At 35.3% G+C, this 16751-nt stretch overlaps 1 protein-coding gene across 5 annotated transcripts in view; it reads left to right on the top strand.

Moving 5' to 3' along the window:
* Positions 1-16751, top strand: part of HMCN1 (hemicentin 1) — a 514108-nt gene that overhangs the window by 233536 nt on the left and 263821 nt on the right. For all 5 annotated transcript variants that reach the window (XM_063794515.1, XM_054673722.2, XM_514061.8 and 2 more), the window contains 4 exons: positions 10116-10236; positions 11136-11399; positions 12803-12947; positions 16296-16417. In XM_063794515.1, the coding sequence (XP_063650585.1) occupies positions 10116-10236; positions 11136-11399; positions 12803-12947; positions 16296-16417 (652 nt within the window). The remainder of the gene's footprint in view (positions 1-10115; positions 10237-11135; positions 11400-12802; positions 12948-16295; positions 16418-16751) is intronic.

The raw sequence follows: 16751 nt of genomic DNA, 5'->3' as shown, positions 1-16751 counted from the left end.
GAATTAAATTAATATGATACACCTGAAATAGTATCATTTCTGTTTCAAAGTAAGCATTCAAGTGCTGTGTTGGCTTTTTTTATTTGGTGGATTTCTATTCATTTTCTTCTTTAGCACAACGTGGTATTTGTATCCTAAACTTATCTTAAGTGGTATATATTTCCTCTAAGAAAGCATTGTATTTTGGCAGTATGGAGGAAAAAATATACACTCAAAATTCAAGATACCATAAATCGGAGATCTAGTTCTGCTGCAGATTTTGTGTGTGTCCCACTGTGGCAGATGCCCTGAGTGACTTGCCCATATTTCTCAGGCTTTTCAGTGTACTTCCCAATCTAGTATCTGCATTTCTGTGTCTTGGAGGTTTTTTCCTAGAACAGGAAAAGGTTGTTTGGCTAAGGAATTAACACCCCTCGGGAGCAGCTATTAGCACCTGAAGGAACACACTCCAGGTGTCCGCTGTGGGAACAGGCTTAAAACACACCCTTTGTGGGCCTCTTCCCATTCCTGTATTATCTCCTCTCTTCCTATTAGCATTCCTTCCAGCTGTCAAATAAACAACTTGCTCTAGAATCTTTCTGGGAGAACTCAAATGAAGATATCCTGTACATTGTTTACTCTTTCATTGTCTGTTTCCTTACATAAAAAATGGAATTAATGGGATCATAATTCAAATTATAGAGCTGCTGTGAAAATATGTGGAGTTGATATACCGTAGAAATTCAAAGAGCCATTTTTCATGCCAGTCAGTTTTTTTTTTTAAAGAATAACTCCATTAATGTCCCCAGTTTAAAGAATGAATGTTTACCTTGTAACTCCATTCAAATCCTAAGATACTAGTTTTTTATTCTCAGAACTCTAAGCCCTGTAGGAAAAATAGAAACTCTTGCGTAGATTATTTCAAGGTGGATAATAAAAGGGCATAGGTGAAAAGGCATGTGAAAGAAAATCTGGTAATTTCTTAATGAATGGGCCAGAAATGGCCCTTCCTGCCTGTTTTTTTCCACCCAGTTCCTTGCACATAATGCCTGGTATTTATTGAGTGTATTAGATTGACGAGTTGTTTTGCTGCTACAATATTTTAAATAAATGTGGCCAAATTTTGTGTAATGGTTATTTTGACTAACTTGCCAAAAATATCACTAGCATTGAGTCTGACTTTTTGTGACCACAGTAGGAAGGAATTAGAGGAAGTGTCGAGTCTCTTCATCCCTCAAATACTTTAATTTAAGCGTGACTTAGCCAGCGGTGTCTTGAGCTAGCAAGTCCACTGGAGTAATTTTTTCTTGCTTTCTGAATATTGACCTTAAGTAGTCCATTATTGACTGTGAAATACGTGCACGTGAGGCCATTCTTCCATGTTAGTAGCAAGTTATTGTGCAGTACTTGTACCTATTTCCAGGTGATTTGGACTGGTACCAGTGGTATTTCTTCTAGTAAAACTCTTGCCCAGAGGAGGGATATTGCATGACTGTTATTTTACCTTGTGCCTCACACAAATATTCATTCAGTCATGCATTCAATAAACATTTACTGACTGCTCTTGGCCATGTTCTGTGCTACTTACTTAATGGACATTACGCACATTTTAATTGATAATTAGAACAGAGAAGTAATGAGGATTAGTTCTATGAGTGAGCAGAGCCTTTGATCAGGTGATGAGGTGATGAGAACTCTGTTTAGACAAGTCTCTAAGCTCAGTCTCCTATAATTAAGGGAACAATAAAAAGTCACAGTATCTATTATTATTTTATCTTAAATGTTTATCTAGCCCTCACCAAAAGAGCCTCCAGCTCTGATTTACAGCATTTCTAGTGTAGGATTAGTGCTAACAACAACTAAACAAAGAATAAGCATTATAATGAAACTTAAACATAACAAACTTATTTTGCTTCTATATGAAATACCAAAAGAATGTATCAGGTTGATACAAAGGAAATTGAACTGAATCTGATGACATAAAATATTGCTGTTGACTTTGGATTTCCCTTTTGGATGTCTAATGAATGAAAATGTTTTACATGTGCACTTTCTCAAGATGAGAAATGTCTGAGATTAGATAGTGTTTCCCTGGTGCTATCTCCCATGCACTGGACTATCTGGAAAAGGTCTGCTCTATCACTGAAATTAATAGTGGCTTTTTGAATGTTTCACATAACAGTTTTTATCCCAAATATGGAGAACGATCTATCTATTACTTAACTTTACCTTGAGGCTCAAGGACCACCCAATTGAGCCTCAAGCCAATCTTTCTAGTTATCTTCTATCACTTGTCTTTACATTCTTGTCAAATATAATTTTGTACTGTCTCTCTCCCCCCACCACATTCTCTTACCCCACGCTTTCTTTCAAGCTGTTCCTTCCCCTTATAATGCCTTTTCTTGCATTCTGACTTATAACTATCCCACAAAGTTCAGCTCAAATGACAAAACTTTCATCAAACTTTGTCAGATTTTTTTTTCCCTAAAATGTTCTTTTCTCTCTGGCTTTCTATTAAATTTTTCTGCACTTCCCTTTTGGATTAATTTCTCCCTTATATCATTTTTATTTCTGTACATATTTTCTCTGTCTCTTTTTCTATAGACCAGATTTTGCCACTAGTATATGCCACAGTGCCTGAGAAAGAACTATATAAATATTTATGAATAAAAATTAATACATTTATTCTGAGGATATCCAGGGAAGCAGGCAGAAGAACTGGTTTTCTTAGTCTATAGTGGAGGTGCTAGCATGGAACACTAATACGTTTACGATTTAAAATGATAAGAGAGTGGCAGTTTCTTTTCTTCTGTGATTTTTCTGGTCAGTACTTTACTGTTCCATCTTAGGGCACTTTCACTAAGCAGAGATAAAGAGTCAACTCATTTGTATAATTCACATAAGTACTCAAATGTTTTAGGTTTCCTCTGATGCAGGTAAAGCACATTAAAAAGAAGTAACTGGAAATAACATAAAGTTTTATTAAAAACAGAAGAGAAGATTGTTTTATGCTCCTAAATTTCCATTTGTAGGAAAGCTACAGATCATGGATCTTATTTCTGAGAAGCAATATGATTTTTCCATTCAGCAACTAATATAGAGTATTTGAATGTAACCACAGAAACTCTTGAGCCAAATTTTGTCCTCTGCTTTTTAAAGGAAACTCCCTGCAAAGACATTAAATAATTGTCAGCACCCAATGGGTTTAGGTGGTACAAATGTTTATATTAGTCTAGGATTATCAGTGTGATCATTTAATTTAACATATCCCCTGGGGTATGTTTCTATTAAGTACATTTGGATAAACTGTCTTTAGATAATCTCCCAAGTACAGAAGGGTGTGTACCCAACCACATGATTATACTGGGATTCTGAGACTAGTAGAAATATTTTGGTTTTGGATAGTTATGTTGGTAGCCAGAGCCTACTAATGCCTTTTCTACTGGGTAAGGATATTTTAAAAATCATACTCCAGTGGCATAAGCTTGTTTAGGAATCATAATTAAATCAACCTTGAGTCTAAAAGGACCACACATGAAGATTATTATGCTGGCCTCCTATTAGTCTTTCCTGGTGACTCTTATGAATAAGCCTGTAGTCTATACAAAGTGTGTTAAGTAAATAGATTAGGTGTAGCATTAATGTTTTGGGTCAGTGGCATGTTTGATAATAGATTTTTCCTGGAAAATTTTCCAGTTTTTTGGCCTTCCAATATCGGACTGTCAACCAAATAGAATGCTTCCTTTATAAAAAAGATATGTGTACACTTAGGTACACATGCACATTTTTATGTATATGTGTGTGCATATGCATGTGTGCATATGTGTGTGTGTGTGTGTGTATTTAAGTAGAATTTATGTTTTGGATAAATTTCCTTATCACACATTTCTCCAAATGCATAATGCCCAACAAAATAATGGTATTTAAATCTAGCTTCCATGATTGTGTCTTTAACACAATGCCTAGCTCACAGTAGGTTCTTAATAAATATTTTATTGAAACCATCTATTCTTTAATTTGTAAAGAATTCAAAACTTAAGAGCAAATACTTTGAAAAGAGGTCGACATCTATTTGAATTCAAGATTCATTACTTAATGTCTTTTTGTTCATGGAGAAATTACTTAACCTCTCTAAGTCTGAGGAAAGTGGGAGAAAATAGTGGCTACCCAATATTGTCATGGTTAAATGAGATATTGGTAAAGTGCTTCAGCAGTTTCTGACACATGAATTAGTTGTTACTAAAAATGTTGACACATGAATGCTGACACAGGTTAATTAGTTGTTCTCTTGAATACATGTAAATCATACATTGTATCTTTACTTTCTTTTAATGCATATACACTTGAATTTTTCTTTGGTTTTTGTGTTTGTCTTACTTTGGGCACATTTACTATTTTATAAAACATTGAAACTCTGTTGGAGAGAGAAAAACCATCTCTATCAATCAAATTTTAATTCAATTTATAAAAGATAAGGTTTCATATTTAGTGCTAGGAGGCATTCTCCCTGGCTTAATACAAGAAGGTTAATTCCTCACTAATGTTCTGTGTTCCATGAGGTCTGGTAGAGTATTCTGCTTCACAGTCACTCAGGAACCCAAGCTGATGGAGGCTCTGCCATAATTTAGAACATGCAGCATCTTCAGTCACTTAATGAGGAAAAAACCTGGAGGATGTGGCATTGAATAAATAAAAAGAAATTTGTGTTACTTCTGTCTCATCCCAGAAGTGACACATTTCACTCCCTTATTACCCAGTAGGCAAGCTGTTATCGTGGCCTAGTGGTATACTAGAGCTAGCTCATAATGACTCATGGAGAGTCAATGATACATTTCTCTTCCTAGCTCTGTGTTCAGCAACATCATGTTGGGAGCTAGGAATCAGCTATGATGGGAATATTTACACCACAGAAATTGAAAAACGCCAAAAATTAGGGTTTTTTTTTGTTAGAGGGGAATTTATTAGCACCCCACTGACCTGACTTTCCTAACTGAAAGGGTACTCAGAAACATAGAATGGCAAAGAAATAGTTGGAGAATGTTATTGTTTTCTATGCCATAGGGTGCAAATCTACCTAGAAATTATGTTATTCTAAAATACCATGCACAGAGTTAGGTACCTGAGAAAGACGTTGAACTTGGAAAAATTGCCATTTAAGTTGCTGTCTACACCTAGGTAAATATCATTTTTTTGAACCTCTGTTTCTTTGTAGTGCCATAAAATTATCTTTGGACATAATAGGGTTTTAAGAGATAACGTGTGAACATACTTAGCATAATGCATCTAGAAACATTTAGTGAATTCTTGATGAGTATAGCATTAGCTGGTCTGAGGAATATCTAAGAAAAAACATCAACACTAGGCATGTGGATGGCTTTCATGTCATTTATTAAACCTACAAAACCTACACTTATCACGTGCCAGCTGAGTGACATTCTGTGGGTGATGAATATGAAATAGTTACTGCCTTGAAGGGACTTTCAATGTAGGCAGGCATTTAACAGGCCTTCTTCGCCTTTAAACTAAGAAGTAAATCCATCTGCAGTAGAGCTGACCAGGAAGATCTAAGCTGAGATCTCAGAGGAGCAAGTAATTTTCCGCTGGAGCTCTCCATGGTGCTTGTTCAATTGTCCTTCAGCCTGTCCTGCTTCTTCATTCTTGGTAGTCTCACTCCAATTGAGAAACCTAGACTCTGGTTCACTCTGCTCCTTCTTTTCCCTTACTGCATTGTAGGTCAAGGCTACCTATTTACAACTTTAGGATACCAATATATTATCTCTGTATTAGGGTTCTCCAGAGGACAGAAATAATAGGATATATACATATATGAAAGGGAGTTTATTAGGAAGAATTGGCTCACACAATCTCAAGTCAAAGTCCCACAATAGGCCATCTGCAAGCTGGGGAAGAAAGAAGCCGGTAGTGACTCAGTCCAAGTCCAAAACCCTCAAAAGCAGAGAAGCCGACAGTGAAGCCTTGAGTCTGTGGCCAAAGGCCCGAGAGCCCCTGGCAAACCACTGGTGTAAGTCCAAGAGTCCAAAGGCCGAAGAACCTGTAGTCTGTTGTCCAAGGGCAGGAGGAATGGAAGAAAGCATCCATCATGGGAGAAAGATGAAATCCAGAAGACTCAGCAAGCCAGCTTATCCCAACTTCTTCCACCTGCTTTGTTCTAATCGTGCTGGCAGCCAGTTAGATAGTGCCCACCCACATTGAGGGGGGTCTTCCTCCCCCAGCTCACTGACTCAAATATCAGTCTCCTTTGGCAACACCCTCACAGATGCACCCAGAAGGAATACTTTACCAGCTATCTAGGTATCCTTCAATCCAATCAAGCTGATACCTAATTTTAACTATCACTAGTATAACCTCATCTTTGCCAAACCGTGACCTTACCTCACATCTGCTCACACTGCAGCAGCCTGTGTATTCCTGACTCAGACCCCTTCACAACTTAATGAACGTGATACTACTCACTCAGAGGAGTAACGTGGCTCATTATGTATGTTTAGAAATTTTATGAATAAATTGACTTTGAAACACAACTCTTCCTAGCTCAGATAAATCCTGTTCAACATCTAATATCTAGAAAGTTTCCTGTTATTCTCTGAGACTGAATGCTGCTGCTAGATTTCCCTCTTCTTATCTACAGAAGCCATGAGGTTAGGGTAACTCTGCAGGAGTAATACTTCAAGACATTCTGTGGTGGAAAGGTGCTTTTTGTAGCCATATTCTAATTTTAATATAACCCACAGGTTGAATCTAGATGATAAAAAAGACCAAATAGAAAGACATTAAGATAGTAATTTTGGCCTCACTAATTTTAGGACATATATATATATATATAATTTTATTACATTTATAAAAAATTTATTAAAATGGCTAACATAATTTGGAAGAGAAGGGAAGGGAAAGAAATATGGCTGGACCTCCTCTTTGCTTGACTCAGTTACAGAATTAGCTTAATTTTCTTTGCCCCTCCAAGACCTTGGTGTCATTTGGTTCTCCTCTAACCCCATCAGGTTCATAACTCATGAGACTCCAAAGTCTTCTCCCAGCACTCCTGCAGTTTCCTAAAAGCTTTCTTGCTTATGTTCTCATTGCCTTCTGATTATTAGTGTTGATTATACCTTTTTGTACTTTGATGCAGGGCAAAACTCAGCCCCTTCAAAATATCACAAGAAATCTATCAATAGCAAGCATTCCGTGAATTTGGTAGATTTACTCGTAGATTTGGGGGCTATGTCAGAAAGCACCTTGTGCTTTTCCTGCTCTTTCCTTGGCCACCACCCCCTTGCCTCCCCAGTACATTTCTCTGCTTCTTTCCTCTGGATAGTCCCAGAAGTTCCATATAACTCTCCTCCTATTGTGTAAAGCAGTTCAGCATATTTCAACATTTACCCTCAAACCAGCATAATTAAATTCATTGAGATCATCATGAGAAACGCGTGGGGTAGCTGTAGAGTTTGGTTTCTGGAGCTTCACCGAGTTCAGACTCCAGCTTTGCCACCTGCTGTATCTGTTACTTTGAGCAAGTCACTTAACCTCTCTTATCCATGAAGTGAAGATGGTAATAATACTCTCTCACAGGGACTTTTGTGAGGATTAAAAGTGAGAATTTGTATAAAAAATTAAGCTTTATATATAGTGTGCATTTTGTGCACATTAGTGCTTTTTTCTCCTCCCTTTTCCATTTATTGGTGGGTTATACCCTCATTATACACAAAACCTGTTTGTTTCTATTACACTAATATTTTTTAAAGGGAGCTTAGACAAGAAAGAGGTGAAAACAATAGCTTACTTTAATAGATATCAAACTATTGGCACTTTCTCATGAAGAAATTTATGTGGTGTTTAGTGTTCCTAAAATACTGTTCAAGTATTAGAATTCTTTTCAGAGAATAATTAAATAATGATAAATGCATGAATTAACATCAGAGGCTATTTTAATACTAAGCTATTTTAAAAACTTTAAATTAGCTCATTTTTTTTCTTTTTATTGTATATTTAAACCACAATGTTAGTTTATTTGGGATGTCCTTTGTTTCCGTTACCCTGGTTAGCCCAGAGTTGGATTAATTGCATATAAAAATGGACTCACTTGAAGATATCTTTTATTTACAAACACTTAAATTCATTGAAGACATTTCTACTGTCTACAGTATAGTATAGACACATGAAATTAAGATATTTTGTTATTTATTACTCTTCATATTTTAGCAGAGCAAAATACTCTTCATATTTCCTCAGAGAATAGTAAACCTATATTCTTATTTTGCATACTTTATTACTTGGTGTGGTCTTTGAAGGATCAAAGTTAATTTATATTACATTAATTTTATATAATTTATAAGGGGCTCCCTCTTCATCAAATCTACTTTAACGTGTTATTTAGTAATAGACATTAACATATTTTCAAACACTTGTATAATTTCTGTTTTTTTTCACTCAGCTATTAAGTACCACGTTTTTGAAAACCACCTTTGTTAGTTGATTTATGCACAGAACACTTGGCAGATGATTAGCACTTGATAGCAGTCATTTGGCAAATTACGTGTCATATTTGCCCTTAGTAACCTCAACAGCTGTTTCATCATAAGGGACTTTCTGAGGAGCAAGGCAACTAACAGTGATATATGATGTTAGTGAAAAAATAAAAATTAACTCATTGTAATATCAAGCATTCTGATTGACTTACATGAAATTAGGAGGTGATAGTGTCTTCACTAAAGCTCTACATTATCTAAAGAAATTGACATTAGAATTACCAAAGTTTTATACAACCCTACAGGAAATCCCTGATTTAAAATTGAGTCATGATCCATAGTTTCCTTTTTAAATTTATTATGTGGAAGTCATAACACATATTCATTGACAAATAATGGGATAAGGGTGGTACTAAGATCCCTACACTTACACATATAATCTTTTGTAACCTGTATGCAAATGAGCCATAGTAACTAGCTGCATCATTTATGCTAAGAATATAGCAACAGCTTTCATGATGATGGGTTTTTTTCTTCTTTCTCCCTTTCATTTTACTACCCTTTGAGTTCTTGAGATTCTGCTCAATGAGGAAGAAACATGGTAGCAACAGGGACAGATCTTCTCTTCCTTCTTCTCCACATTGCTAAATAACAAGGAGTTGCAGTGATTCAGGGAATATTGCGTAGTTTGCACAGCTCTGGAAGTGGCCCACTGGTAACTATGGTGTGTGAATTCATCTGGCTGTCCACCAGATTAAAATGTATATACACAAATATGGCTGTCTACCAGATTAAAATTTATATATATATACTTCCAGTGTATTCTGTCATTGCTATAATACCTCAATATGTGCCTTCTCAGTGTTGAGTTTGAAATTGATAATCGGTACATTAGAGTTGTGTGAATTTTTTCTTTCACTCCCATCTCCTACTTCTACTTAAATGCTGGAATTATGTGGTCATTTTATTTTGAGACAGAATCTTGGTAATCTATGTAATAAAATAATGGTGAACTCTTGTTCATAAGTCTTAGGTGGTTTTTGAAATGCAAATTCCTAGACTGCCCTGACCTAATATTCAGATTCAGTAAATCTAGGCTGGAGATAAGGACTTTGCATTTTTAATAAATGCTGAGTACCTTTGCTAGAACACTGCTGAGCTGAGGATGCCAGGTTGCCAAAATCTGAAAATGGTCAGCTCTATTGCTTGCACTGGCTGCAATGTCCTAGAGGCAAAGAAGAAATAAATATTTTCTAGAATTGAACCTGGATGTATTTGTGGAAGAAGGTTTCAATATTTGCTGAACATCTACTATGTTAACAATAGTGACCAAAACAAAGATCCATACCCTCATGGAGCTTTTACAGATTTATTTCCAGCCCATTCACTAGTGACTAAACCCTTACATCTTTTATCATTAGGCATGAAACATATTACTGAATTGTTTTTTAGAGCTGTCCCCATGGGGTATGTATTATGAAACTTGCATTTAAAATATAGAATCATAGTTATGTTGAGAACATCAGATCAGAGCCTCAGTTTTTGGACATCGATCCTAATTAAATATTGTGCAGTTTCCCATACTGGCGAGGGTTGCATATGACCAGCATACTGGATCAACTGCTGACCAGGTTTGTCATTAAACATTTTCAGACCTCAAGCAGTGGAAGGCACTCTGTTCGCATTACTGGCCTCAGTACTATTGATTTCCGAGCTGGCTTTTCTCGAAAGCCCACCCTGGACTTCAAAAAAACAGTCAGCAGACCAGTGCAAGGTTTGTATGTGCATATTATTTAAATTGACATAATAGATATCCAAATGAAAAATATTTCTCAGACTGTCTATAATTTTATAATTTTGTAGTATTCAATAAAATTGAGAAGCATAGCTTTAAATGTGACTGTTCTCTTGGCCTAATCACTTTCTCAAAGTATAATCCCAAGACCACTGATATAAAAATCACTCAGGATGCTTGTTAAAAATTAAGATTCCTGGACCCCACTCCAGATCTCCTGAATTAGAACCATGGAAGGTAGGGCCCAGGAATATGTACTTTAGTGAGCACCTCAGTTTATTCTTACACTTACTAAATTTTGAGAATTACTAACCCAGATCTTGAGATTTTTTTCCTTACCGAAATCTATAAATTACCTATTGTCAAGGTAAAATGTGTGTAGATAGCTGAAAAATTAAACACGTCACATATCATTGTATTTCAAAGATAAAATTATTGATTTTTAAACCTTGTGCTCTTATTTTATTCATACATTGAGATTTATAGTATTCTAGCTGAAAAGAAGCTTAACTATAATGTAACAGTTAAAATTTGGGGGAGGTTATTGTTCATTTATTTTTATTGCTGCATTTTCTGGAAAGATACAAAATAATTTATCTTTAAAGTATTCATGTGATCAAACATATAACAATTTTCACAATTCTAATTTTTTTTACTTGTAAGCATAGTTAAAATACTATAAAAATTATTTCTTAGGATTTCCTAAGTTTCTCTGGTCATGCATAAACTGTCTTTTATGTAGAAACAATTCTGCAACTGATCCAGAAATTGTAGGCATCCTTATGGTACTCATATATTATTATCATGCAAATACTTATTTGATATATAACTTCAATTGCCTGTTTCTTGTAAATGATAACAAAATCTTTCTCTTGTAGGAATACCTACCTATGTACTGCTCAATACTTCTGGAATTTCCACTCCAGCTAGAATAGATCTTCTTGAACTTTTGAGTATCTCAGGAAGTTCTCTTAAGACTATTCCTGTTAAATATTACCCAGATCGAAAACCTTATGGCATATGGAATATTTCTGACTTTGTACCACCAAATGAAGCTTTCTTTCTCAAAGTAACAGGCTATGATAAAGATGATTACCTCTTCCAGAGAGTATCAAGTGTTTCCTTTTCTAATATTGTCCCAGGTGAGACATCATTTTATTCAACATTGAAATATTGACAGTTTAAGAGGGTGATGTTGACCCATAGGTAAATAACGGACTATCAAATAAAAAATAGTGTCTTCATATTATTACTGCATCACCAAATTGATGGACATTTACATGTACGGTAACACAGTTTTTCTTAGCTGTTAAATAGCACATCCAAAGTTTCATGTTAAGTCTCACTGATTGCAGATCTGAGAATTTTGATTAGTCAGTTTAAGAGCTGGAACTGGAAAATTCTGGTACTATCTTTTCCCCTAAAAAAGCCAGGCAGATATATTTGCTTAAACTGTCTAAATTGGCTAAATGTTTATATACAATTGTCAGAAACTTTCTGCTCCATAGATGGTAGTTCATAGTAAACAACAGGTGATCACTGCCTTTATTTGTCTAGTTGATTAGTTAGCTAGTTAATTGTACATTTGCTACTGTGTAGAGAGGAGATTACAGATGAGATATTATTTGGAAGCATCAGGTAGCATTTCAGCTTAGCTGTACTTGAGCTATTTTTCAAGGCTCATGACCGAACTCTGACCCAATCTTTTGTTTTTTTTCTTTTCTTTCTTTTTTTTTTTTTTTTGAGATGGAGTCTCGCTCTGTTGCCCAGGCTGGAGTGCAGTGGCGCGATCTCGGCTCACTGCAAGCTCCGCCTCCCGGGTTCACGTCATTCTCCTGCCTCAGCCTCCCGAGTAGCTGGGACTACAGGCGCCCGCCACCTCGCCCAGCTAATGGACTGATAAAGATACAGGATTGTTTATAAAATTTTATAGTACTATTAGTGCTGTTAGGTGGAGGGACGAAAATTTATCATTTATACATAAGATAGTGATTTGGGAAATTGAGGAACAATTCTATAGCTATTGTTGAATAGTTGTAGAGTGGTAAGAATAGAACCAACCTCAATATTTCCTCATATACGATATTCAAATTTGGCTTAGCCCCTAATTTGAATGTTACAAAATCTGATGGATTCCTAAAAGTCATTTTTTACATTTATTTTGGAAAAACAATTTGATTCTGAGATACGTGGGTTCTTAAGTTTTTGAAATAAAAACATATTCTAAAATTGATATATTATTGCTTATTTGGTAGTATTTTTTCTATCTTGGTGGTACAAAAAAATACTATGTCTTAAAAACTATGATGTCTTAGATTCAATGAATACTGTAGTAAGGGGCCCATAAAGATATCCAGAAATCAACCAGTTTTGAACAAATAAAGATAGAAAAAGTAATTTTTGGTGATCTGGGTTAATTGGAATGCAGAGGATTTACTGGAATAATTTAAGTATAAAGATTTTGAATGGATTAAGAGGCAGTACTTAACACCATTGTGACCTTCTTGCTTAAGTTTTTTGTTTTTGTTTTTGTTTTTTTTCCTAGATGCTCCCAAAGTTACGATGCCTGAGAAAACCCCAGGATACTATCTGCAGCCGGGCCAAATTCCCTGCTCTGTTGACAGTCTTTTGCCCTTTACCTTGAGCTTTGTCAGAAATGGAGTTACACTTGGAGTAGACCAGTATTTGAAGTAGGTACATGTTTCTGTCAGTAATAAAATTCAGCATTTAACATGTAAATATAGACTATTATTGCAATGTACTTTTTCACTGAAAATTCTCACTTGCTACATAGTCTGGAATATAGCAGTGAACTAAATGGACACAAATCTGTGCCGTTGTGGAGCTTATATTGTCATAGATGGAGACAGTAAACAGAAGCTAAATATAATAATATAATAAATGCTTGAACATATTCAAATGTTGACTCATGTGTTATAGAATCTGAATGTTTTTTAATTTGTGGGTCTGTTGTTAAGACAAATACAGAATTATGAAAATGATGTTAAGTACAAAATCTTGAAAGGAGACCTTGCAAATGAGAGGTCCTGAAACTTTAGCTTTATTGGCTTCATGGTAAAAGTGTTTCTGAATCTGATTTAAAGTGTTATGATAAGTGAACCTGGTAAGTGTAGAGTGGGTTAGTTGGGTTGAATAATGCTGGTAGGTGGAGTGGATGTAGCATTGGCCAATTTGAAATCCTAAAATTCAGAGTAAGGGGCATTGGAGCAAAGACATAAAGATGCCAAGAAAGATGATCAAAAAGGTATCCAGAGAAGCGTATTCAAACACCAGGAAGAGCAAGTGCAAATGCATGAAGGCTGGAGTGGACTGGGCATGTGGGAAAGACAGACAGGAGGAGGCCAGTATGGCTGAAGCCCATTGAGCCAGGAGGAGAAGGGGAGCAGAGAAGGTCAGAGAGGCATGGTGTGTGCTGCAGGTGGGTGACAGGTGGGTCACAGCAGATGTCGCACCTGCATATAACAATCAGCAGGAGTAGGCTAGAGGCACCAACTTTTCCTTGTGAAGTTGGGTAACTTTTTTAGGCAAATGCAAGTAATTTCATGATAAAAACTAAGTAAACCTTGAAAACTGGAGAAAAATGATTTCTGGAAAGTGTTGCCTTTTAACTTACTGTGAAACAAACAACATTTTGGGAAAATGTCTGGGAATTATTGTTTTATCAGACTTGTATACTGTTAATTCAATATCAACATAACTTCCATAAGATGTTAAATGTTTGACAGTCTCAGCTTATACAATCGCTTTATGGGGAGTCATTTTAATCAAAAATTTATGGCAGGAATATTCATCATAACTAGGACATTTTCTACTCTTAAAGATTAAACTGTATTATTTCCTGCCCCTTACATAGTATATCTTAATGATTTATTTAGCTGTGTATTTAATAACCAGCAACATAATTGACTGGGATATAAAATGATGAAGCTACATAACTAGCTGGTGAAATCAAATAATTCTGTTTTATGTTTAAACAGTAACATTTTTCAAAGACACTTGAGATTCTTTAGAAACATTAATTCATTAATTCCACACAATTCCTGGGAGGTAAGCCATGAGAATTCTTTTTCTCATTTTTCCAGCTCTGTGGCCCAGAGATATGACATGCTTTGCTGACATGTATTAAGCTCTTTGGATGTGACAAGTTAGAGACAAAATTAGGCATGAGTGATGATAGACTGATACCCTAATCCTGATTCACTCTCATGTCCCTGCCCTAGATTTCCTAATAACATGGAACATGTGACTTAATGTTTGTTTATGTCAGTCACTTTGGTCACCAGGGGATGTAAGAGAGAATCCGTTTGCATTAGCAGCAGGGTGCATTTTTATTTGACGTGTTCTTTTCTGTATTCCAAAGTCTACCCTTCAAAACTTTTTTTATTATGTCCACATAGTGCTTAATGTCAACTGAGAAGGCTCCATGAAAAAGAGAATTATTTTCATGTAACATTTCATCATCAAGAAAGGAACAAGTATAACTGTAAAGAACATTCTTCAAGCATTTAGTAAACTGGTTGTATGTCTTTGGACAAATTACTTGTCCTTTCTGTATCTCAACTTTCTCATTTTTAAAAAGGGATTTAGAACTCAAAGAATCATCAGTTTCTGTTCTAAAATTTCCATCCATCTGTTTTTGATGAATTCTAATGTATACTCAGCTTTTAAGTAGGCACTGAAGAAAACACCAAAGATGTACGTATTCCAAACCCCTACCTTGCTGAAACTTACCAGTTTTGTAGATGATGACATTTACAAGTTTGTGCTTAGTATACTCCTGTTAAGCATCGAAGATACAGCTTACATGATCAGTGTGGTATGGAGTCAAGCAGTATTCTGCTTTTATTCTGAAAGTGACAAGAAGAACCACTGGCATGTAGTGCCTACAGAATTGAAAGGAAGCAATGTTTAACTAAAGTGAATTTTCTCAGCTACTAAAACATATGGATCAATGACCTTGCTTTGTTTCTCACTTTCCTAAGGCACAGAAACCCGTTTTAACTTTTTCTTACAAACCCTAGTTGTACCAAATACGAGTTAAGAGCTCAGTAAGTTCTTCATGGTTTTTTGATGATAAGTATGGTGTGTTTGGATGGGGAGCGATCTGGAGATATCACCATAAGGTATTATATTTTATACCACTTTCAGAATTCAGTGGTAAGTCTTTTGACTGCAGTGGGCTTTTTACCTTGTCTATATCTTGATTTTTTTAAGGTTATAAGTAGCTATAGATGATACGGGAGAAAAATTATGAAAACATTTTTGACATTTCAGCCACACTTTAAAACAGGATAATGCCTATTTTTGTAGATCATTGAGCTCTTTGAAACAGATTAAATATCTATTACTAAGATACTTCCGGAAAATGAGAAATAATTTGAACAGTGTTAGCGGACAAATAATAAATATTTATTAAATGAATGAATAAATAATATAGTAGAGGGATTTTTTTAACCTACATGATAGAGTTTAACTATAAAACTGATCATTTGTTTTCATTTCTCATTGTGTATGTAGGTTGAACAATATATGGCCTTATATCTTATCTAAGTGGAGCTTATCTAAAAGAAAGTTAAGGAGAATTTATCTTCTTAGAATCAAAAAGTAGATTTCCTACCGTCAAATTTGTATATTGCCTAATTAAATTGCTTTGTCTAAGATTCCTACTGACATGACCAAAAACTGGAAAAAATAAAAGCAGAGAGGATTAATGAGTATTTCTTTGCCAGCTCTGTTATCTTATATTTTGACATAGCTAGAAAATATTTCTCTAAATAAATTTTCAATCTCTATAACTATTGTTTATGTTGTGTCTTTTGCTCAGAGTAGAAAAGCCTCATTTTCTAGTAAAATATAAATGGTGTGTCATTTTAAGTTAAAAAGAACTCTGCAGTTTTATCAATTTATTTTCTTTACATTGTTCTTTTGAATGAACCTTCAAAAGAAATAGTGAATCATTGCTTTCAACTTGGTCTTATTTTATAGTAACTAAAAGTTTTCCATTTTCTTACCTCCAGAGAATCTGCCAGTGTGAACTTAGATATTGAAAAGGTCATTTTGTCTGACGAAGGTTTCTATGAATGCATTGCTGTCAGCAGTGCAGGTACTGGACGGGCACAGACATTTTTTGACGTATCAGGTAATTACCACTAATTTCTTTGCAGTTGCCCAAGTATTAATGCAGCTATGGAAATGGGATGTTTGTTAACCAGTTTGTGTTTATACAATTGTCTTTGTGATTATTTTATTATTGTCTATCTCTCCACTGAATTGAGAACTCAAATCCTGTCCTCACCATGTATCAGATACATGACTCTCCTTGGGCTAATTGTTTAAGAACTCAATGCCTTGGTTTCCTAACTATAAAAAAAAAAAGCATAATAACAAGAACCGTCTCATGGGGAAACTGTGAGGATTAAATGATATGTAATATATGCAAGGCACTTAGAAGAGAGCCTGCCACATAGAAGCAC

Source organism: Pan troglodytes, chromosome 1 (genome assembly GCF_028858775.2).
Source record: "Pan troglodytes isolate AG18354 chromosome 1, NHGRI_mPanTro3-v2.0_pri, whole genome shotgun sequence".
Taxonomy (NCBI): domain Eukaryota; kingdom Metazoa; phylum Chordata; class Mammalia; order Primates; family Hominidae; genus Pan; species Pan troglodytes.
This window is presented reverse-complemented; position numbering and strand designations above follow the sequence as displayed.